Below are 24201 nucleotides of genomic sequence, written 5' to 3' on the forward strand. Positions count from 1 at the left end.
CCAAACTGCCTTGGGCAGGCACTGCTGCACTGAATGAACAGTAGCAAAGAAAGTAGAAACCAGGGACAAAATGCAACCTTATGTGAAGATAGTTTTCTTGAATTGGCAGGGAAAAGAATAAATGCAGTTTCCAGAATCTTGTCAACTTCCACTAATATTCAGGTACAAAGAAATGGGAGCAAGTCCCAGAGGTGGTACCATGTTCTCACCGAGCAGTAGGACAACAGCCAAAACATAGCCACTCTTCTAAAGAAGGAAAGTCCTCAAGGTAATCAGTTCAAAATCTAGGGGGGTTCATCCCTCAAAGTCCTCTGGCCTAGGCTTGAATGCTTCTAACATGAGAGGATCACTACTTTTCTAAGCTCCATTGTTAGTCAAAGTTACAAAACCGTTTCTCATTCTCAATCAGTGATAAACCTGCTTTATGATAACTCCTGCCAGATCTCCATTCTGACACCTATGATAAGAGTTCTCAGACTTGGCAAAACATCAGACTCACATGAGAAATTATTTTTTTAAAAAAGGGGGAGGGGGCGGGGAGTTTGGTCTAGTGGTAGAGTGCTTGCCTAGCATGCACAAAGACCCAGGTTCGATTCCTTGGTACCACATACATAGAAAAAAGCCAGAAGTGGTGCTGAGGCTCAAGTGGTAGAGCTCTAGCCTTGAGAAAGTCCAAGGAGAGTGCTCAGGCCCTGAGCTCAAGCCCAAGACTGGCAAAAAAAAAAAAAAAAAAAAAAGCACTGAGAAGCCAGGCAAGGTAGTGCATACCAACATCCTGGCTGAAAGAGGATTATGAGTTGGATACCAGCCTGAGCTATATAGCATGACCCTGTTTCAGAATGAAAGAAAAATGGCCCAAGTACAGCAACACATACTTGCATTCCCAGCTAGACAGGAAGCAGATAAAATTACAGTCTAACACCAGGCCCAGTGGCTCACACCTGTAATCCTAGCTGAGCTCTGAGGATCAAGGTTCAAAGCCAGCCCAGTCACTGAAGTCTGTGACTCATCTCCCTCCGATTAACCACTAGAAAACCAGAAGTGGCCCTGTGTCTAAAGGAGTAGGGCAGTAGCCTTGAGCTGAAGAGCTCAGGGACAATGCCCAGGCCCAGAGTTCAAGCCCCACGACTGACTGCTGCCCACCACCCCTCCCCCGAAAAAAAGAAAGAAAAAGATTACAGTCCAAGGTGACCTGAGCAAATCATTTGAGCCCCTCTCTGAAAAAAGAAAGCAAAAGGGCTGGAAGCCTGCCTCAAGTGATAGAATGCCAGCTTAGCAAACTTGAGGCCATGAATTTAAACTCCAATAACTCCTTCTCCAGCCTAAAAAAAGAAAAATTAAAATAGAAATAGAAAGAATTAAGAACATTCAGTTGAACACTGATGTCTCGTGCCTGTAATGCTAACTACTCTGGTATCTGGGGATCATGGTTTGAAGCCAACCTGAGTAGAAAAGATCATGAGACTTATTTACTTATTGTAGGTCATGGAGCTTGAGCTCTGGGCCTGCATACTAACTCTGAGCTCTTCTTCAGCTCTCAAGTCTAGCACTCTACCATTTTGAGCCACAATAACCTGGTGGTTATTGGAGATAAGACTCTCAGACTTTGGGGGGGGGGGGCCCTGGCTTTGAACCATGACCCTCAGATCTCAGCCTCCTGAGTAGCTAGGATTACATTTGTGAGCCACTCGTGCCTGCCTCCATGAGACTTTTTAAAAAATCCCTAAGTTTTGATGTGGTTGGATGAAATTGAAACCTGTAACAGCTTGGGCCTGAAACACTCTCCCTGGTTCTGGGCAGGTTTGAATTGTGTCAATATTTATTGTGATTAGCATGTTCTAATCAACGCTACTTAAGGTCATTTCTACCACTTTTCTATTTGGGGTCTCAGAGCCAGGAGTTATGACTTTAGACCAATAATGTCTCTGTGAAATAATTCTGTGTTGATCCAGGTGCTGACAGAAAGACAAGCCCCATATTTGTTGGAAACCAATGCAGAATCATTCTGTCAATCCTGAGTTTGTAGCTAGTGATAGTGATATGAAGGCTTTGGCACTAGAAAAACCAGTGTGCATATCCTACGTGAGAGGTACTTGAGCAGGTGTGCAACTTTGTCTGAGCTCAGCTTCCTTACTAGAAAAAACAGACACTCTGGCTTGCACCTATAATCTGATATTTAGGAGGCTGAGATCTGAGTGCTGGGGTTCAAAGCAGGCCTTGGTAAGCAAATCTGAAGGACTCTTATTTTCAATTAACTACACAAAAACTCGTGATAGAATGACAGCCTTGAGTGGAAAAAGCTTAGGAATATAGACACTGAGTTCAAACCCCCATACCAAAGTATGTATGTATGTATGTACACACACACACACACACGCACGCACGCACGCACACACGCACGCACACACAAAGTACCCAACACAGTCATGACCATAATTAGGGTGGTAAGCATAAAACTCTACAACACCTCCTTCCTCTTCTCCACATTTTCTCATCTTCCAGATTTCTCTCTGCCACACCAAGGACATTTCTCAACCTTACTTGACCACACCCAGGATTAACAAGGCAAACACTGTTCCCCAAAATAGTTCCTTCTCTTTCAGTGGTGAGTATCTGGCCTATCCCCAGGACTGCTTCTCTTTAAGTCCCTGTTTGGGCAAGAGGTGGAAAGAAGAGGGGCTTCCAGATGAAGGAGCCACAGGCAAGCCAGAGCAAAGCCTGGCTGGGCCTGCCCCAGACAAGGGTGTGTTAGAAAGAAAGATAGCAGATTCTGCAGGCAACTACTCAGCAATGCTGAGATTAGAAAGCCCTCATTGGGCAATCACTTATTTTTTCCATAATACCATCTGATATGTCTCTTTTCCTCTTCAAAATTTGGGGGTGGATCAAGGGAAGCTCCAAAGACATGAACCCTAAACAGAACCTACATCCATTCCTTTAAGTACCCAAATTTCCCTCTAGACTAATCCTAAATGGAGAACAAAAGTGAATTTCAGAAACTATCTTAAGGATTGAAGAAGATAACTCTTTCTCGGAGAGGCTCCACATCAAAATATGCAGTACACAGGGCTCAGTCAGTACCCTGCTCTTGTCAGATGTGGAGACCCAAATAGGAGCAGCCTAGATAGGGATTAAGAGCCAGAAAGATTCTCAGAGAAACTTAAGCACATCAGGGAGCAGCCTTGGGAGAGGGATGGGGGGGGCGGTACCAACAATTGGTACTAAAATTTGGATCACCCAGACCCACAAGAACCCTGCAGGCGTAACAACCATCCCATTAAAAAATGGGCCAAAGACTTAAAGACAGTCTTCTCTGAAGAAGAAACAAAAATGGCCTATAGACACATGAAGAAATGCTCAACATCTCTGGTCATAAAAGAAATGCAAATCAAAACAACTCTAAGATTCCACCTCACTCCAGCTAGAATGGCCAAGATCAGGAAAACGAATGACAACAGATGCTGGAGGGGATGTGGCCAGGAGGGATCACTACTACACTGTTGGTGGGAGTGCAAACTCGTTCAACCACTATGGAAAGCAGTGTGGCAGTGCCTCAAAAGGCTAAACATAGAACTCCCCTATGACCCAGCAATTCCACTACTTGGCATTTACCCAACCACCCAGAAACAAGGACATACTAAACCCACTAGCACAACAATGTTCATTGCAGCACTATTCACCATAGCAAAGATATGGAACCAACCTAGATGTCCCTCAGTTGATGAGTGGATCAACAAGTTGTGGTATTTGTACACAATGGAATTCTATGCTGCTGTCAGAAAGAATGACATTGCCCCATTTGTTAGGAAATGGAAAGACTTAGAAAAAATCATATGAAGTGAAGTAAGCCAGACTCAAAGGAACTTAGGCTCAATGGTTTCCCTCATTGGTCATAATCAGTAGAAACCTTGGGCTCTACTAGCAGAGATTTGCAATAGAGCAAACTCTTGATACATAAGGACATATAATGTGAAGCTAATTGAAAGGACCTCCAGGATAGTGAAACAAAAGCCATATAATGAATGATTGTTGTCCTTAATGTACTATGTTGTCTCTCATCTCCTTTGCTGTCCCTTGGTTATCTCATATTGTCACAGTATCTCACTTTGTTATCTGATATATTGAACTTATTTGTATTTGGATATTTGAAATTTGATAGGGAAGGGGGGAAAACCAAGACGGGTGGGGGGTGTGGGGGGGGAGGGTAATGGGGACCAAGACATGTGAAAGGGTATCAATGTATGTGAATTAATGCACCTTCTATCTGGCAAATATCATGTAACCCTTTTACTAATTACAATAAAAAAAAAAAAGAAAAGAACCCTGCAGGCTCATAAGCTATTCCAATTAAATAGGTGATGGCAATGCCGGATCCTGAAGGTATTCTATCTGGTCTCAGGAAGAAATTGGCAACACAACTGCACATTGCTAGAAGAGTGCCTTCATTCCAACTCCCAACAATTTGTATCAAGTATAATAAAGGCTCGTTTGCATAACACACAAATTTAAAAATGAAGAAACCTTAAATTCCCAAACCTGTAAGATTCCTTACCATTCAATCCCTGAATCCCTGACCTGGCTACATCTCCAGTGTCCCCCAGTTTTTTTAGAATGTATTAAATACCAATCACATACAAACACTACAGTGGACAGAAATGCAATGTTAAAGGAACTCGTTGTGCAACAATGTAAACGCACCTACTTTCATTGAACTGTATACTTAAAATGGGAAAAATGGGGTCGGAGGCATTGCTCAGTTGGTAGAGCACTAACCAATGTGCAAAAGCATGAGATACCTGTCTCGGGCCAAAAGAACAAAAAGTAAAAGTGTTTTGTGTTAGATATACTTGACCACAATGAGATTTTTTTTTTTTGTAGGTTGTGGGGCTTGAACTCTGGGCTCTTCAGCTCAAGGCTACTGTCCTACCTCTGGGCCTGGGCATAGCCCCTGAGCTGATCAACTCAGGGCCACAGGGCCCTTGAGCCACAGGGCCACTTTGGATTTTCTAGTGGTTAATTAGAGATAAGAGTCTCACGTTCTTGAGTGCCTGGGCTGGCTTTGAACCATTATCCTCAGACCTCAGCCTCCTGGGTAGCTAGATTATAGGCGGGAGCCACCATGCCCTGGCTTACAACAAGATTTTCCTCACAAGATTTTTGTTTAAAAAAAAAAAAAACTGAAACTGTGTTCCACTTTAGTTAAGATCAAAGTCTACCTTTTTTTTTCCTCTTTGAAATCTCTATCCAAAATTTCACAGCCACATCAGATCAAAAAACAGGCTAAACTATTCAGATGCTTCTTGCATGAACATACTGTACAGATATTTTTTTTCCATCTAAGAAGAAACTGTTGAACTACAACTAGCAGCCAAGTTGTGATTCTAACATTTCTAACCAAGGAATCACTGAGCCAGGTATGATGGCTCACATTTATAATCTCAGCACTCAAGGATTGTGTAAGTTAGAGGCTGACCTGAAAAGCACATTCAAAGGGGAAAAAAAATATCATGGGGAAACAAAGACCCTAAAACCCAATCATCCTAGTTGCTGTGTTGTTCAATAACCAACCCTTCCTTGACAAGTCAGTTCCCTATTAGCATTAGTGTCAAGAGCTTGACTGCCCAGATACACTGTAGGTCAATAAAACTACTGTTGATGTTCAAGGATTTATCCTTTTTACCTTATGAAGAAGCTCAGAACTCTGATTTCAACTCCAACCAGCAAGCTAGTCTGTGTGTGTGTGTGTGTGTGTGTGTGTGTGTTTGTGTGTGTGTGTGTGTGTGTGTGTGAAAGAGAGAATTTGGTCAGTCAAGAGGCTTGAACTCTGAGCCTGGACATTGTCCCTGAGCTCTTCTGTTCAAGGCTAGTACTCTATTAGCCACAGCGCCACTTCTGGTTTTCTGGTGGTTAATTGGAGAGAAGAGTCTCAGACTTTTGTCCCCAGGCTGACTTTGAACCACAACCCTCAGATCTCAGCCTCCTGAGTAACTAGGGGATTACAGGCGTGAGCCACTGGCGCCTGGCTGGTCTAAAGTTTTTTAATAACCATCCCTGCCCCATTTGCTGACTCTTTCTCTAGAAATCCTCTTACTGAAAGCTGACCCAAATGGCCAAATCCTTTCAGTAAGCAGGCAGAAAATAATACATGCATGAGTAAATGCTTACCAGTCATTTCTACAGGTCATACCTGCCTGACAGAAGGATGAACTCAAAATGATCAACTGGATAAAAAAAAAAAAAAAAGAAAAAGACTCCACAAGCTTAAAGCATGAAAGCAAAGGAGGCAGAGGTGACTTTTCCTCATCCCTGGATATTTGTTACTATCTAGAACCTTCTCTCCAGGTAATCCTAAAGGAGGCCCTAGCTAACTCCTATATTTTATTTCTAGACTCTAAGCAGACCAACTAACTGAATGTCCATTTTCATACCATTCAGATTCTGTCCTGAAGATTCAATGGAGTTATAGCGCGCACGAGTGTGAATGTGTGTGTGTGTGTGTGTGTGTGTGCTCCAACTTGGCTTCCTCCAAAGAAATTTAGCAAAGGCTGTTTCTTCTGGAAGCAGAGGGCCTAGTGATTTATTCTGTCAACCACCAAAGCAAAATGGAACAGCATGAGAATTACTACCTACCAGACTTTCAATGATAAATGATTCTCATAATGCTAGATGCAAGAAGCACACAAACAGCATGGGTTCGTTCATAGTAACAATTAAAAAAAAATGCAGATCAATGCCACTGACAGATGACACTTGTAGTGGTTAAGAGTAAGAGCCAGAAAATGGGGCTGGCACTGGTAATCATCTCAGTAGATTGTCTGTGGGATGGTTACTCCAAATGTTTTCTATGCATATCATTGTTCAATATTTTTTTTGGTCAGTTATGGGGCTTGAACTCAGGGCCTGCGCTTCTTTGTGTTCTCTGTGGCTCAACTGAGTAACAGTGCCACTTCTAGTTGTTTGGTTTTTTGGGTGATTTAATTGGAGATAAGAGTTTCTGGGAGACTTTTCTGCCTGGGCTAGCTTTGAACTGCAATCCTCAAGATCTTAGCCTCTTGAGTAGCTAGGATTACAGATGTGAGCCAGCAGCAACTGGCTTAAATTTTGATTTTTAAAGCATAGAGAGACTGGGTGTGATGGTGGTAGAGTATGCCTGCCTATCATCCCAGTACTCCTGAAGCAAGAAGATATTGAGTTCAAGACTAACTTGGGCAACATAGTGAGATAGTCTCAGGCAATCCAGAAGGGAGCTCTATTTAAATCCAGCCAGTTCCTTCCAGTAACTATGTGGACATATACTTGCAACTTCAGTCTCCAAAGAATTTGCTTTTTTTTCCTTTTCCATTATTCCTTTGCCAGTGTTTTCCCGCAAATCTTTAACCAATCAACTGAGGTTTGTGGCTTCCCCCAAACCACAAGCCTTAGTTTCCAGCAGCACCTACAACATCCGGTGGCCAGCCCCAAGTGCCCCAACTTGGGCACAGGTGTGCCTAACCCAGGAATGGCAGGCAACTGCTACCAATGACCTCATTAGTAATAATGCCCTCACAGACTCTTCCCGGGAGGGCCAAGCCTGTGCAAAGAGCAGCAAGTTTAGCCTGTAAAGCTGCCAAGTCAAAGCCAGATGTTTCCGATATAAAGAAAATAAATTTGATAGTGGGAAGGAAGACACATAAGCAGCAGAACATGAAAATGGAGAACCACCTCCTGGCCTCTGAAGCTGGGTTGACCAAGAGTAACAGATCTGCTTCTAGGCTTTCTTCAGATGGGACAGGCCTCGGCCGGGCCACCTTGGAAAGAAGCCAGCTGGCACAGGGCACATTTAAAGCCTCGTCGGCAGTGGGGGTAAGAGTGGAGCTGATCAGGGAGCCCGTGGGCCACTCCTCCAGGATCCAGTTGCACCATCATGAGTCACAGGGTTTCCTGTTCTGCCAGTTCTCACTCTCAACTGCATCAAATTACAGCCCGACAGACAGAGCCTGGCAGCAGCGCCGGACAGGGGTCTAGAAGATGGGCATTTGGGACACCAGGCCCAGGGCCCTCCTGTCTTCAGACATTTTGTTCTGCAGAAGGGCACCAGGACAAAGAAATAATATGTCCCAGATGAACATGAACGTGGCCTATTTACCCACGAATAGTAACTGAGCACCGAATCAAGTGTGGCCTGGCTGGGAATCGAGGATACCAGGAGAGACACGGCCTCTTTCAGCAAGTCCATGCCAACAGGCAAATATGCCAACAAGTAGTTACAAACTGAAAGGAGGGCAGACAACAGGTAGGTTCTTTCATTGCAATGAAATATGGGCTTCCAATTCCTTAAATCACATGTTATGATTCAGAGGAGTGTCTGTCTTGAGGTTAGGAATATGCACATATCTTAACTTCCATGTCTAAAATATACTCCCCTCTGACCTGACAAACTTCCATTTGCCCTTCAGCTTGAATGGCCTTAGCTGACATGTCGACACATGACCTTTAACACCTTATTTCTCCTATCCTCGCTGATCCCAGAGGACTAGCAGTACCAACTAAATGCCAACAGCTCTCAATACTTGAGAGATATAATAAATGCTCAAAAAGTCTGTTGCCAAGTGCCAGTGGCTTGCACTGGCTACTCCTAGCTATTCAGGAGGTTGAGATCTGAGGATCGCGATTCAAAGCCAGCCCAGGCACAACAGTCTCCATGAGACCCTAATCTCAGTTAGCCATTCAAAAAAACATGGAAGTGGGCCGGGAGTTTGGCCGAGTGGTTAAAGTGCTTGCCTAGCATGCATGAAGACCCGGGTTCGATTCCTCGGTACCACATACATAGAAAAAAGCCGGAAGTGGTGCTGAGGCTCAAGTGGTAGAGCTCTAGCCTTGAGAAAGTCCAAGGACAGTGCTCAGGCCCTGAGCTCAAGACCAGGACTGGCAAAAAAAAAAAAAAAAAAACATGGAAGTGGCACTGTGGGTCAAGTGCACAAAGTGGCTCAGGGACAGTGTGCAGGCACTGAGTTCAAGCCCCATGATGACTACCAAAAACAACAACAACAAAAAATTCTGTTGCCAGACATCATTGGCTCATACCTGTAATCCTGGTTACTCAGGAAGCTTTGCCCTGCCTGCCAGACTGAGCAGGAAAATCCTTGAGACTCCTATCTCCAACTAACCACCAAAAAGCTAGAAGAGGAGCTGTGATAGAATGCCAGCCTTGAGTAAAAAAAATTAAGGGTCGGTGTCCAGGCCTTGAGTTCAAGACAGTACCTGCACGAAAATACTTTTCAGAAAGGTTTTTTTAGATAACTATAAGGGATTATTATAGAAATGCCCTAGAGAAGAGCTGTAAGAGAGACTTGGAAAAGGAGAAAAGGTGACGACTTACAGGTGCCCTCTGCCTGGCCTGCTCTTCAGGCCTGAACCCTCACTGTGTGAGATGGGGACACTCTGCTTACCCCTGGATGGACCTCTGCTAAGGACCAGGGTCTGCCTCAAGGTCTCTTGCCCCAAAGTGACAATTTCTCTTTGTACCTGTGACAACAGTCTACCTAATGAACCAAATCCCTCTGGACCTCTCTCTCTGATCCATCACTTCTCTCTCTGATGGCCCACCACTCTCTGATCACACCTACCATAGGCAAGTATGCCACATCCCTTTCCCAAGACTGTCTCAGACCTCCCAAGACTGTCTCAAGCCTTGAGAGAAAAAAAAAGCCAAGCAAGAGTTCAAGCCCCCCTACTTCCACAAAAAGAACAAAAAACTATCTTGGTTTGCTCCTTTGGTACTGGAATGACAATAAATACTACCTCCTTTTATTTTCAAAAAAATGGCTCCATTTGCCATATACACATGGATCACGCCTGCAATCTTAACTACTCCGGAGGCTAAGATCTGAGGATTGTGCTTCAAAGGTGGCTTGAGCAGGAAAGACCTATATCCCATTCACCTACAAAAATGCAGAAAACAGAGCTGTGGCTCAAGTCATAGATCACCACCCTTAAGCAGAAAGAAGCCCAGGGAGCATGAGAAGCCTTGAAAGTTCAAGCCCCAGTACCGATCAATACACACACACACACACACACACACACACACACACACACACACAGGCCTGGGCTAGCCTCCTAGAACCCATTAGCTAGTTTCATATTAACTGTAAAGTGGAGATTTAAGTTTGCAACAAAGATCCCTTTGACTCTTAAGCCCATGAAACTCAAACATTTGCCCATCTCTAGGTGCCCTCAGTTGCTGTGTGCTGGGTGGGGTTAAGTATGTGGACTCCCTGGGTTTCAGTTCTGCCTTACCCACGGCCAAAGAACTGTCCTTGTCCTTTCCTGTGCCTAGGGCCTTCATCTGCATGATAAGTAGTAAAATGCCTATCCAGGTGGACAGCTTGAGGGTAGCTTAGGTTACTACCAGCACTAGTTCTTAGTCAATGCTCTCATGGCTGTAGGGGAATGAACTGCCTGAATGTGGCTGGAAGACTTTGTGGGGAGGGTACAGATACAGGAACATTTTGGAGGAAGCAGGAAGCTTCAACTGGGAAAATGGCAGCTTTCAATGTCCTCACTTAACCCTAATTAAAGCTGCCAGGTGGTTTGTGTGGCTTCATTTCTTCTTTATCAGATGATATACATATGCCAAGAGGAAAGGGTTGGGAATAAGACCTTTTAAGGCTACATACCATCTCCAGAGAAAAGGAGGCTGTTCACCTAGGGCAAGGATAGTGAGGGAAAGTAGGAAGACTGAAGGGGGAGGCTGGGAGGCAGGGAGGCAGGGAGTCTAGGAGGCAGGGAGACAGGGAAGCTGGAAGCTGGGGCGGGGCCATATAACTCCCTCCAGTCAGCCTGTCGATTCTCTCCTCACTAGACCCACAGAATTCAGATAGGACTAGACCAAGTCCCCCCCAGGAAAGGAATGTCAAGGAAATGCTCCGAAATTCCCTAGACAAAAGCACTAAAAAAGTCTACGGTCACCTGTAAAAGGTGGAGAATGAGATTCTTTCTTGGTGGACAGGGTCAGAACTCCAGGCAGGGTAAAACAATAACTATTCAAAGCCTCCAAGGACAAGAGAGTATATATCCAACATAACCAAATGTTAGGTCTTAGACCTGGTTAAGACCCTAGGGTTCCCTAGTGTGAGTTAAGCAGGAACACACAGCTCAGGGTCTGAACATGCTGGCCAAAAAGAATGTGGGAGTGGCTGTGCCTTCCAGGCCCATTCCCTCAGGAATTTCAGGAAGGTTCAAGGGTGGCCAAGCCTCCCTTGGCCTGGTCTCAGGGACTCTGGTGACACCTCAACTAGTTTCCCCAGTGGATGCCAGAGCTGGAAGCAAATATGAATGAGAAGGTATCTGATTGACAAACATAGCAACAGAAAACCTCCCAGGTGAGCAGCCTCAGCAAGTGGGTATTCTCACCCCCTTCCCAGAGCCTCAGTCCTGTGCTCTTTGGCAACATTACTAGAGGACTCTCCAAGGGAAAAGAACTGGAAATAACATGATCATTCTATGCAGCCATGTCAGATAGTAGTTCAACTCTGGAGTGCACTTCAACTCTGGAGTGCACCAATAAGTATGGACCCCCAGATACTCTGAATAAGGGTGCCACCTCCCCCAAAAAGGCAGAAGGAAAGCAAGAGGAAGGGATTGGGGGTGGGTGGCCTACACCCAAGAAAGAGGTTTTGGAGGTCAAAATTCCAATGAAGAGTGAGGCGTGGTAGCTCACACCTGTAATCCTAGCTACTCAGGAGGCTGAGATCTGAAAATCACAGTTCAAAGCCAGCCCCGGCACTACTAACGACCAAGAGACTCTTATCTCCAATTAACCCCTAGGAAACCAGAAGTGGGGCTGTGGCTCAAGGAGTGGGACAGTAGCCTAGAGCTTTAGAGCTTAGGGACAATGTCCAGGCCCAGGGGTAGGGCAGTATCCTTGAGCTGAAGAGCTCAGGGACAGCACCTAGGCCCAGAGTTCAAGCCCCATGATGGGGAAAAAAAATTCAATGAAGATGTTCCTTCCTCTTCAGCATCAGGAACTTCAACAATGGACAAAGCATGAATATATACCTACTTGGTCTTGGTGGCCGCAGGATGTCTTCAGGTTATCCAAGAGTGATTTTTTCCTACATATTTAATACATAAGGCATTTGACAACAGGTCAAATGCAGGTCTAAGAGTCTGACACATTAACTCTTCTCTTTTTATGGGGCTGTACTCAGGGCCTAGGCACTGTCTTTTGGTTTATCTGCTCAAGATTGTCACTCTGCCACTTGAGCCACAGCTCTAATTCCAGCTTTTTGGTGGTTAATTGGGGACAGTAGTTGCATGAAATGTCTAAATGTAATCCTTAGATCTCAACCTACTGAATAGCTAGGATTTTAGGCATACGACACCAGTGCCAGGCAACTCATTCCTTAGTCCATACAACTCTTCCAATAAAGTATTATTCAATCATATCCCCATCTTATGACAGGAAGAAGCTGAGCTCTAGAAAAGGTTTCTAACAGCTCCATCCTCACAATGTTCTATGGCAAACCAAGATTCAACACAAGGAAGCTCGCTCCAATTCACCTATCGTCTTTCCCCAACGCTGAACAGTCCCTGTCCCTTGATGGGTGTCATCAGTCCTCTCCCTCTGCTGCCCAGTTCCTGAGATCCAATTCTGCCAGCTCACATTCCTGCCCTGGCTGGAAGCCTAGCAGATGCCCAACAGCCAAGGAAAACTCCAACACAGGTGGGATAGATTCTCCCAAAGACAAAAACAGACTTCTTTCCTACTGGCTTTCTGAAGCACTGGCACTGCCCAGCTTTCTAGTTGACAGACAGCACCAGATTCCTGCCGGGAAGCCCACCCTTCAGTAAGGAATCATGGGATCTGCTGACTGCATTGAACCAGAGACCTCACTTTAAATTCTTCTCTTAGGAAAGCCTGTTTTTCTTGTCATGACTATCTCATCATATGAGACACTGTTAAAAGCTTGAGAACTCTGGCCACAACTGGGCCTACCAAGCAGCTGAATGGCCATTAAATGATGTACTTGAAAACTGAAGGGGTTAAGAGAATAGTCCTTGGGAAGCAGTTTCTCAACCTCCACCCTGTCGACATTACAGTGGTTAATTCTAGAGGGCAGAAGGCTCCCTATGCATCACAGGATGCATAGGTGATAAATATATCACCCATGCTTGGCCTCCACTTGAGATGCCAGTAAAACTTACTTGTTTTGGCTACTTGTTGCAACCAAAAAATGTCTCCAGACATTGCAAAAGTCCATTGAGGGACTCAAAAAAAAAAGAAAAAAGAAAAACCACTCTTAAATGAAAATAGGGTTCTAAAGGAAATAAAACACAGGTTTGTCTCTAAGTTTGGATAATGTGGAAACTCTTGTATTTCTTATTTCATGATAGGAATAAAAAGCCCCCGAGTCAATCACACCAAGGCTGATTATATAAGTGACTGAGAGTGTGGCCTAGTGGTAAAATGCTTGCCTAGCATGCACAAAGCCCAGGGTTCACATACACAGAAAAAGCCAGAAGTGGTGCTGTGGCTCAAGTGGTAAAGCACTAGTCTTCAAGGACATTGTTCAGGCCCTGAGTTCAAACCTCAGGACTGGAGAAAGAAGGAAGGGAGGCAGGGAGGGAAGAAAGAAGGAACAAAGAAAGAAGCAGCAAGAGTCACTCCAATGCAAGGCAGGGTTAGCCCAAATGCAACCAATGAACTCTGGGATTTGATTTGCCCCACCCTACCCGTCCTGCTTTGAAATGGCAAAGAGACCCAAGACATAAGCCTAGCAAACAAATAGAACCTGCTGACTTCAAAACTGCACAAGGATAATGAGAAACTTCCTATCAATAGTTTTTTAAGTAGGAAATATCCGAAGAATGGATACCGAGGAGTTTGGGGATTGGCTTCTTTCTTTCTGTTTGTCTTTCTTTTTTGGAGGGGAGAGGGGGAATGTTACATCAGATTTGACTCCAGGCACCACATTTTAACTTTGTTTTGTCTTTCTCTTGATTTGCTATAAACAGTCCTCCACTGTCCCCTCCTACCACTACACACACACTAAAAAGTTCAACTTTGAAAAGTAATTTCCGGGGGTGGGGGGGAAGCTGACTTTGGCTGAGTAGCCTGGAGGGAATTTTAACTCATTTCTAGAGTTAAGAAAAAGGGCTGGGAGTTTAGCTTAGTGGTAGAGTGCTTGCCTAGCATGCACAAAGACACATTCAATTCCTCCATACCACATACATAGGAAAAAGCTGGAAGTGGTGCTGTGGCTCTAATGGTAGAGTACTAGAGCCTTGAAAAAGCCCAAGGACAGTGTTCAGGCCCTGAATTCCAGCCCCAGGACTGGCAAAAGAAGAAAAGTGTCTTAGCTTTCCTCTAGGATTTGACAATAGAAAACAAATGGATGGTTAGCAAAAGCTACAAAGTATTCCTACTGCTACCAGTATTCTTCTGAGTAAAGGGGGCAGTATTAGGATATAAACATGTTACCAATTGAAAATTGACATGCTATAACTGTCAATGATTATTAATCCATCCAAAATCAATCCAATCAAAAATAGGGTGGATGGCTATAATCCTAGTTACCGTGAAGGCTGAGATCTCAGTTCAAACCCAGCCAGGGTAGAAAATCTGAAACAATTTTATCTCCAATAAACCAGAAAAAGCCAGAAGTAGAGGTGCGGTTCAAGTGGTAGCCTACCAGCCTTAATTAAAAACAGCCAAGAAAAATGAGACCCTATGTTCAAACTCCAGTACTAGCACCATAAAAGAAAAAAAACCTGCTACCTGGCATATTGTATATACATTTATATGTTTATTTGAAATATGGAAGGGGGAAACAAGATGATTGAGAGGCAGTGGGAGGGAAATGGGGACAAAAACATGAGAAGGGGTATCAGTGTATGTATATGTATGAGAATACACCTACTATGTAGTGAATGTAAGTGTAACCCCTCTATACATTACCTTGATAATAAAAATAAAATAAAGAAAATTTTAAATATTTTTTAAAAGAACTTAAGGTTTTAATCAGTAGCTTATTCTAAGTGAAATTCCCTTTCTAGAGATTAATGGCACAGCAGGTGTTCACAATGTACCAAGGGTCTATTTACTTCTCTAGTTCCTCTATCAAGCCACGGGCACTCACCATTGTCAGCCTTAGTGGTCATAGATTCTCTTCTGGAGCCTTACATCTCCTCACAACAAAATGTAGCTTTCTTTGTTTCCCACTTAGCACACAGAGAAATGAAAATATCTGCTTTGTAGAATGTAAGCATTCTTCTCTGTTTTATCTCCTGGAGACTCTTTTGCCAAGACAGCCCCCTCTAGTTCAGAGTCGAAGGTCACCACTTGTTCATACAGTGAGTGAACAAGTGAGCTCTGTATATTACAGGATGGAAGGGAATATCACCCATCTATGTGTATTAAAACAAGCTGGCTAATGGCTAAAAGGGAAGGATGTACACTTTATTTCACCACTAGGGCTAGCTAACTCTGCTCTAAATCTGATCCCTTACAGACAAAACTATCTTATCTTTCATATTAATTCACATTAAAATGAATCCATTTTAGTCTTCAGAGAAAATCACCAAGTTGTAATATCCAAGCATCTCTTCATATTTTTTAAATATTTTTATTGTAATTAATAAAAGGGTTACATGATATTTGCCAGATAGAGGGTGCATTAATTCACATACATTGATACCCTTTCACATGTCTTGGTCCCCATTACCCTCCCCCCACCCCCCCACCCCCGCATCTCTTCCTATTTACATAAAATAAGATACATACTGAAATGAAGCCCAAAGATGTGAAAACAAAGGACCTTTTTATTTACTCACTTTCTGAGGAGTCTGTATTCATTACCTCATATAGGGTATACACGTGCACTTCTGAGGTAAGGGGGGGTAGGGTACAGAATCAGTGTAAATGTGCAGCAGCAGGACCTACCAGCTGCAATGGACACTGATAAAAGTGAACCACACAACTCATGGGCAGAGAAGGGAGGGAGGGAACGGGAGAGAATGAGGAACAGACGATAACATGCAAAAGGGAGAAAATGTACTTATCAACCTGATGTATGTAAAGGTAACCGCGCTGTGTATCACCTCTAAAACACAAATAAACATACGAATAAATCAAATGAATCTATCTCCACAGACAGGACAGGAAGCCTCTCTCTAAAGGGTCACCCACCTACACATTTCTCCCTCAGCTTCTTTCTCCACAATGTGGCTCTTCATTACCCTTTCATTCATTCACTGAGCACCTCAGTAGTAGCCTAAACAAATGGTGACAAAATGGAACAGCGAAGATTCTCCCTGCCCTGAGGTAGGACTTGACTTGAAAACTCCCAAACTCTTTAATGTGCTGCTGTGGAAGCATCAAGTGCAACATAGGCACCTGGAGCCAAAGTGAAATAAGATGGAAGGCAGAAAGAGTTAATGAGCAAGCAGCAATTGGGCTGGACAGGGTTCAGAAGAAAAAGCCAGATTTTATGTTCAGGACCAGAAAAAAAAAAAGAGCAAGAGCAGAAGAACCTTGTGAGCAGGCAAGGCAGAGGAAAGCCAGTGACTCAAGTCTTTGAGAAATGAAAAGATGGAGAGGAAGATGAAGCTACCATGAAGGCTTAAGAGGCATGCAGCTTCAATACAGAGTTGTAGAAGGCTTCTTAAGTGATCACCCTAGATCCAGAAAGAGACTAGAAAAGGCCTGAAACAATCCAATGATCAGATGACCAAGGTGTAACAGACTGGAAATAAAGATGAAAATAAGTCAAGAACTCTGGGAAGAAAGGGTCCTTGGCCATTCATATATCAATCCAAAATGGGATTATTTGATCTCTACTCATCTAGGGTATGAGTGCTGCCAGCATCCATGAGCAGACATAGCACAGGTTCGGGAGCTCAGGTATCCCAGAAGCAGGCATGTAGTCAAGAACATAGTTTTGAGTTAATTTTCTTAAAATTAAAAACCAATAAATAAGAGCACAATGCTCTTACAAAAAAAAAAAAAAAGCTAGTACCTTGGGTGAGTAGAGGGTGCTCACATAGCCATGCCTAAATCATACTCGGAAACTGTTTCAATGGCAAGGAGTTAACTTGTAGCTCAAATTCCAAAGTTTCGCAAATTTCAAAGTTCCAGTTGGCAAAAGTGAACAAATAGCCACTGCTCTCATCCTAACATAAAACATTGGCTTATCCAGAAGACAAGTATTCCTGATGAGGCTATACCCTGCATGTCCTCAGTCTAGCTATAAAGTTGATGTCATCGCACGGGTATTCAAGAAGTCCAAATCAAGACCTTTCCAAACGACCAAAGTTAACCTCCAGCTCTCCAGCTCTGTCCTCTAATTCTGCTTATCAGCAGCAGCTCATACAGGGCTCCCAAGGCATTCTGTCTTGATTCTCTTAACTGCAGCTACAATCAAGCTGCTTTGCTCACCTAAACTGGGAGACTAAATCCCAGTTCTGACACCTGTTGAGTTAAAGGCCTGGTTCAATTCTGCCCCCATTGGTAACTTGGAGGAAATACATCCAATTCAAGTGTTCTCAAAATTGGAAGCTAGCTGCAAATGTAGAGAAACCTAAAGAGTGGACAATCTGAATAATCATCCCAACTTTGTAAGAGGGAAAAGCTGCTATCATCTCTCTGCCTCGGTAAATGGGTAGACTGTGGGCTGGGAGTTTGGGCTAGTGGTAGAGTGTTTGCCTAGCATGCAGAAAGACCTGGGTTCCATTCCTTGGTACCACCTACACAGAAAAGCTGGAGTAGTGCTGTGGCTCAGGTGGTAGAGCACTAGTCTTGAGGAAAGCCCAAGGACAGTGCTCAAGCCCTGAGTTCAGTCCCCAGGACTGGCCAAAAAAAAAGGAAAGGAGCCATCCAAAGTACCAAAGAGCCAAAGAGTCCATGACCCTTATGATCCATAAATTAAAATATAGGACAGATTAGGACTCATTTCTGATACCCTAATTTTCTTCCCACCCTGGGACCAAAACTATGACTCCCATTCCAGGCTCTAAGATTGATATACACAATCCCATAGCTTCAGTCCTGGCTTTTTTCTCTACACTAGGAAGAGTTAAGCTGGCAAAGGAATTTAGGTGTCCCGGAGCCATATTCTCCCAACTGAGACCTCCCCGGAATTAATGAGGCTCTACTTTGTATTTTAGGACTTGCCAAGAGTTGAGTCTTCCCCCAAGAATTAACTCATATCTTGGACAGATAAGCCTAGAGAAGTTGCCAACATGCCTTTTTAAATGAACAATTAGAGGGAAGGTGTTAGAGTAATAGCCCTTTACAGAATAAAAGTAAACCAGGCACCTCTTGCTCCCTCCTACAGTCTGAGAGTTATCTGCCATGGTGAATCTGTAAACACCAAGATGATAACCTGTCATCTTTTCTCTTGGCGTCAGAATCTCCGGATACGGAATTCAAGGTCGCCCCATGGAATAACATCTTGAATTTAAGAGAGCGCTCTGGTCACAGAAACTGTAATTGAGCAATGCTCACTCGGTGCCTCACAGTTTAAAACAATTCTCCTACCACAACCCTAAACCATCCTCCCCCCTCCCTCACATCCAAGCCAGGGGCCTAGACTAAACCCCACAATCTAATTTAGGAAACTCTGGAGGGCCCCCGGGGGCCCGGGCATCCCAACCTCCACACCCCGACGCAGGGAGAGTGAGGCTCCCGGCGGGGCCCACACTCTTTCTCATGTAAATGACCGGATCTGCGCGCCCCCGAGATAGCCCCTCCACCAGAGCAGGTTGGCTCGGCAAGCCCCCCCCAAAAAAAATCAACTGGGCAGACAGATCTATAAAAAGCCCATTTTCGGAACGACCCCCACATACCCCCCCCGCAAAAAAAAATCTCAGAAAATCTGGGGGGAAGAGCAGGGAATCTATCTGACTAACTCCTAGGGGCAACGCAGAAAGTGACATCCCAAATCCCACTGGGGGGCGGGCCCCACGGACGCGAGGCGGGGCCGGTCGCGTGGGATGGGGTGGAGGGAGGCGAGCCCCTAGCCGAGCTTCAGTTCCGGGCACCTCAGTTCCGGGGAGGGGGCGCTGCGAGCGTATTCGCTACCCTTCGCAGCTGCTCCCCCGGCCGGCTTTTCCTCCCGGAGCCGCTCCACTGGGGCGGTGCGGAGCCGTGGGGGAACCACACGCCCCCCCCCCAGGCCCCCAGAGGCCCCGCGCGGCGGAGGAGCCTCCTCCTCTAGACACGATTTCTCCCCACGTGCTCTCGCCGGAACTCCGGCTACAGAAGGGGGCTCTTCCCACGTGGCCCCGGCGGTCCTTGACTACGTGCCTGGCGACCTGCCCCTCCAGAAGCAGGAAAGAAAAGAAAAGAAAAAAAAAAAAAAACAGGTGGGATGGGGTCTGAGGGGCGAACGCGACCACGCGCAGGGGCGCGGAGAGGCCGGCCGCGCGCGAGTCTACCCGAGCCTTAGCGGACGTGGCTTCTCGAGCTCAAGGAATTTCCCAACTACCCAGACTTTTTTCCGTGTCCCAAGCTCCAACGGAGAGGAAACGGGCCCCCCCGCAGGACCTGGACATTCCCGGAGCCCACCTAACTTTTTTCTTTTTTTGCCAACATCTAGCCAGCCTCCCCCGCCGGTGCTGCATTACCTTCTGCACTTGGTTACGGTTGAGTTCCGTGAACAAGCAGGCGATCATGTGCGAGGCGATCATCTTGCCGCCGACTTTTACACCTAACCAAGTTGGAGAAACTGAGGCGCGCGCGAGCGCTCGTGGAGAGAGACTAGGTCAGCGTGGTACAACGGCTTTGTACCGGGGGCTCCGCTGCCTGGCAGGGAGCGAAGAGTCGAGAGGCCACACAAAAGAAAGCTAACGACGATGGCTCGCCAACTGGGCTCTCGTGGGTCTCCAGAAAGAGGTCTTGTGGAGCCGCAACAGTCAAAAAGGCGCTTAAGTGTCACTCCGGACGACGTGTCCGGGTACCCAGCGTCGGGGCGCTAACTCCAGCCGCCGAGTCACTGAGGCGCAACTTCAGAATCGCTCCACCGGGACCGCTTCGGACTTCTCGGGGTCGTTCGAACGATGCTGCTGCGCAACGCGGGGCTGCCGGCGGTGGCCTGGAACTCTGGAGCTGGAGTTTGGCGCAACAATGTGGCTTATTGAGAGGCTGCCGGCTCCGGGGCCGCCCCGCCAGTGACGCGCGCATCCCCATTGGCTGCGCCGGGAGGGTGTGTGTGCCGGCGGGCCGCCCCCTCGGGCTGCACAGCCAATCAGCGTGCACGGCCTGCGGGCGCGGCCACTTCGACACTTGAGCCGGACTAGGGAGAGGCGACTAGGGGGTGGGGCCGGGACTAGGGGGTGGGGCCGGGAGCCCGGGATGGGACGTGTGCTCCGTGGCAAAAGCCTAGGACTCAAATGCGCATGACCCTCCGCTGCGTCAGGCTCTGGACGGGTGGGGGGCGCGTGATCGGCGACCCAGGAGATGTGGAGCGACTGGAAAGACAAGTGACTGGACCGGCACCACGCCCTCGTGCGGTGTGGTGTGTGGGGATCTCGTGAGGGGGTTCCACTACCTGGTCACACTTCTGAAGCATCGCCGTTTTCACCTATTGGGCTTAATGCTCGGTCTTCGCTGAACACTGAAGGCTTGAGTCCTGTCTTATTCCCGGGGTCAAGCAAAGCACCAGGTGCTTGCTCACGTGCGTGTCTGCAGGCAGGTCATTCTGACCCTGATCCCCAGAGGATAATGCGTCTCCCCCCCCCCCACCCATGGAGCATTCCATTATGGGCCTGGGTAAGGACCTTGTGCTGGGCCTCCAAGAGACCATTACCCATCTTTTAATTTTTGCTTCCTTGTTAAACCTTATGTAAGCCTACCCCAAAATCCAGTCCCTAGCACAACCTCCAATCCCGCGGGAAGGTCTGGGCCCCTCGCTATTCCCTCAATAAACAGTCCTTGCCTATTGAGGATCGAGTCCAGCCTATTCCTTTTCCATTCTCCATTTTCCTTACAGTCATTACAAAAGCCAGCCCAACGAACCACGGGTGGGTTGTATGCTTTATTAACCCCGTTTCACAGGTGAAGAAACTGAGGCACGGTGCTGTGAAGAGATTTGCTCAGTGTCCCACCACTTAACAAGTAGCAGATGTGGAAAGAACACATAACTAGCCAGGCGCAGTGGCTCATGCCTGTAATCCTATTAAGATCTCAGCTATTCACGAGGCTGAGATCTGAGGATCAAGGTTCAAAGCCAGCACCCTCCCCCCCCCCCCCCCCCCCCCCGCACAAAAGGACCTGAGACTCTTATCTCCAATTAACCTTTAGAAAACGGGAGTGGGGCTTGCCTCAAGGGTAGGGTGGTAACCTTGAGCTGAAGAGCTCAGGGAAAACACCCAGGCGGAATTCAAGCCCCGTGACCTACAACACACACAAGCACACGTGACTGACATAAGGACCCTATTCTCTTTCCCCCCACCCACCCCCCCGGGATCCTACCCTACCTCTCCCGGAAAGGAAAAGGCAGAAAAGGGACCGTATCTGTTGCTGTAGGACTGATAGAAAGTGAAACTCGGTGAAGACATGGGCTAGCTCATGAATTCAGAAAAGGGTTAAATCCCTAGGTTAATGCCTGGGACGAGCCTCCAAATAAACATAGGAGAGTTGGCAAGACTCATCTTAGCAGACTTGAGACTGGTGCTGCTGAAGCTGGAGAGGTCATAGTGGAGGGAACCGGGTACCTGAAGGATTGAGTCTTGCCTTAGTCCCCCCTTCATTTTCCTTACAGTTTGGGAGAGTGGATGATATCTGAAATGTGTATAGCATTTATTCTTACACAATTTTTTTTTAATCCAGGATCCAGCCTTTCACCACAACTTTAACACTTCACTCAGGACGGACCCAGACTGCTTCAGTCCTAGTCACCACTGACCTGCATGTTACAAATCTCTCTGCCCTCATCTTACTCCACCCCTCAGGGACGCTGGGGACAGTTGGTCATATCCTCTGGACACACCTTCCTTGCCCAGTCTGAGCCAGTTGCTTCACTCAGTGTCTACTAACCTTGCTCAGTGGAGCCCATTTTCTCTACTGACAAGTACTGGAGTATTCCAGACCCGCCTTCTACCCTCTTCTTTGATCTGGTTACATCTTCTCCCTGGTGATCTCTCCTCTCCTCATGACTGTTATATCATCTGCACATGAGTGACTCACAGAAGCACACCTACAAGAAAGGACCTCTCCCTGCACTCCAGGCTTGCTTCTGACTGTCATATGTCACCTCCACATGTGCAACAATGAACGCAACCTTTCTTCTCAGATCTTTTCCTTTCCCAATAATCTCAGCAGCTGTCATCACCACACTCCTTAGGCCACCCATGCTTCCTTCCTGCCACTCACACTCACATCCCTATCAATCCATCCACAATGCAGCCAATGCCTGCTGTCACACCCTGCCTCTCTCCGTGTCCTTAAACACTTCCTACCCAAGCCACCACTGCATCTACCAGGACCAATGTCACATCATCTTGTTTCCATTCTTGCCTGCCTCCCCTTTCAGCCTTCACAATCTCTTCACTTGAAAGCAAAAATGACTTGTTTGAAAAATAAACTGAAAGCTGGGTGTGGTGGCCCACGCCTGTAATTCTAGCTACTCAGGAGGCTGAGATCTGAGGATCAAGGTTCAAAGCCAGCCCGGACCATATATATATATATATATATATATATATATATATATATATATACATATACATATTTGTTTTGTTTGTTTTGGTTTTGGCCAAGAGGCTTGAACTCCACCTGGGAGCTGTCCCTGAGCTCCTCAGCTCCAGGTTACCACCCTATCCTTGAGCCAACCTCCACTTCCCATTTCCTAGAGGTTAATTGGAGATGAGAGTTTCAGGTCCTCTTTGAACCTTGATCCTCAGATCTCAGTCTCCTGAGTAGCTACCCCATCCAGCTTAGGTAGATCATATCTTAATCAGTAAGCTGGGGCAGTGGTGATGTGTGCTTGTGAGTGATTCCAAATAAGGTCCTGAGTTCAAACTCTAACACCATCAAAATAAATAAAATATAAAACAAAGGCTGGAAATGTGGCTTAGTGGTAGAGTATTTGCAAGCTTGCATGAAGCCCTGGGTTCAATTCCTCAGTACCACATAAACAGAGAAAGCCAGAAGTGATAGAATGGTAGCCTTGAGCAAAAGAAGCTCGGGAACAGTGTCCAGGCCCTGAATTCAAGCCCCAGGACTGACAAAAATATATAAACAAGTAAATATTATGCAGTGTGTGTGTGTATTTGTGTATCCCCAGCTCAAAACAGTTTTTTCTTATTCAGCTTTAAACTTACCATGTAGGAACTCTAGCACACAAACCACATCCTCAATCCCCTACCCTTTTTATTTTAGATTATGTTGTAAACAGAGCCTTGAAGTTTGGGGTTTGGGTTTTTATTATTCTCATGATTATCGGGGTTTGTTGTTGTTGTTGCTGTTTTGCCAGTCCTGGAGCTTGAACTCAGGGCCTGGGCTCTATCCTTGAACTTTCTTAAGGCTAGTGTTCTACTGCTTGAGCCACAGCACCACTTCCAGCTTTTTCTGTGTATCTGGTATTGAAGAATCAAACCCAGGGCTCTGTACATGCTAGGAAAGCATTCTACTGCTAGACCACACTCCCAGGCCCTGGCTATTATTACTATTATTACTGCTTCCAGAGCTGGTCTAGATCTCCATGTTCTAAGGTGCAGCTTTCTGCATAGCTGGGATCATAGGTACACACCACCACTTCTGATCTGTTAGTTGAGATGGCCCATCACCTGTTTCCTAGGCTAGCCTCCAACCACAGTCCTTCTAATCTCCACCTCACTCACAGCGAGGATTACATATCTGATGGTTTTTAATCTTCAATTTTGAATATCTGATAACCACTACAAAGGCTCTGAGGTCTCTGCCTTCCTCTCTACTCCAGCTTGTAAAATTCATACTTGGAAGTGAGATGCTGGTGGCTCATGCCTATCATCCTAGCTACGCAGAAGTCTGTGATCTGAAGATCATGGTTCAAAGCCAATCTGGGCAAGAAAGTCTGTGAGCCTCTTAGCTCTAATTAATCACCAAAAAGCCAAATGTAGAGTTATGGCTCAAGTGATGTAAAGCTCTAGCCTTGAACAAAGCCTAGAAACAGCACCTGGGCTCTGAGTTCAAGCCTCAGTACTGGTGCACATGTGAGCACACACACACTAAAGCCGGTAATAAAA

The 24201-nt window shown here is 45.9% G+C and overlaps 1 protein-coding gene across 1 annotated transcript in view; it reads right to left on the minus strand.

Annotated features, from left to right (window-relative positions):
• The window catches only part of Hk2 (hexokinase 2), a 60407-nt gene extending 40307 nt beyond the window's left edge, over positions 1-20100 (minus strand). The window contains exon 1 of the mRNA XM_090336605.1: positions 19606-20100. Coding sequence (XP_090192731.1) covers positions 19606-19668 — 63 coding nt within the window. The 5' untranslated portion in view covers positions 19669-20100. The remainder of the gene's footprint in view (positions 1-19605) is intronic.
• Positions 20101-24201: the final 4101 nt, after the last annotated feature.

The sequence above is a fragment of the Megascapheus bottae genome, chromosome 7 (assembly GCF_031878675.1).
Source record: "Megascapheus bottae isolate mThoBot1 chromosome 7, mThoBot2.hap1, whole genome shotgun sequence".
Taxonomy (NCBI): domain Eukaryota; kingdom Metazoa; phylum Chordata; class Mammalia; order Rodentia; family Geomyidae; genus Megascapheus; species Megascapheus bottae.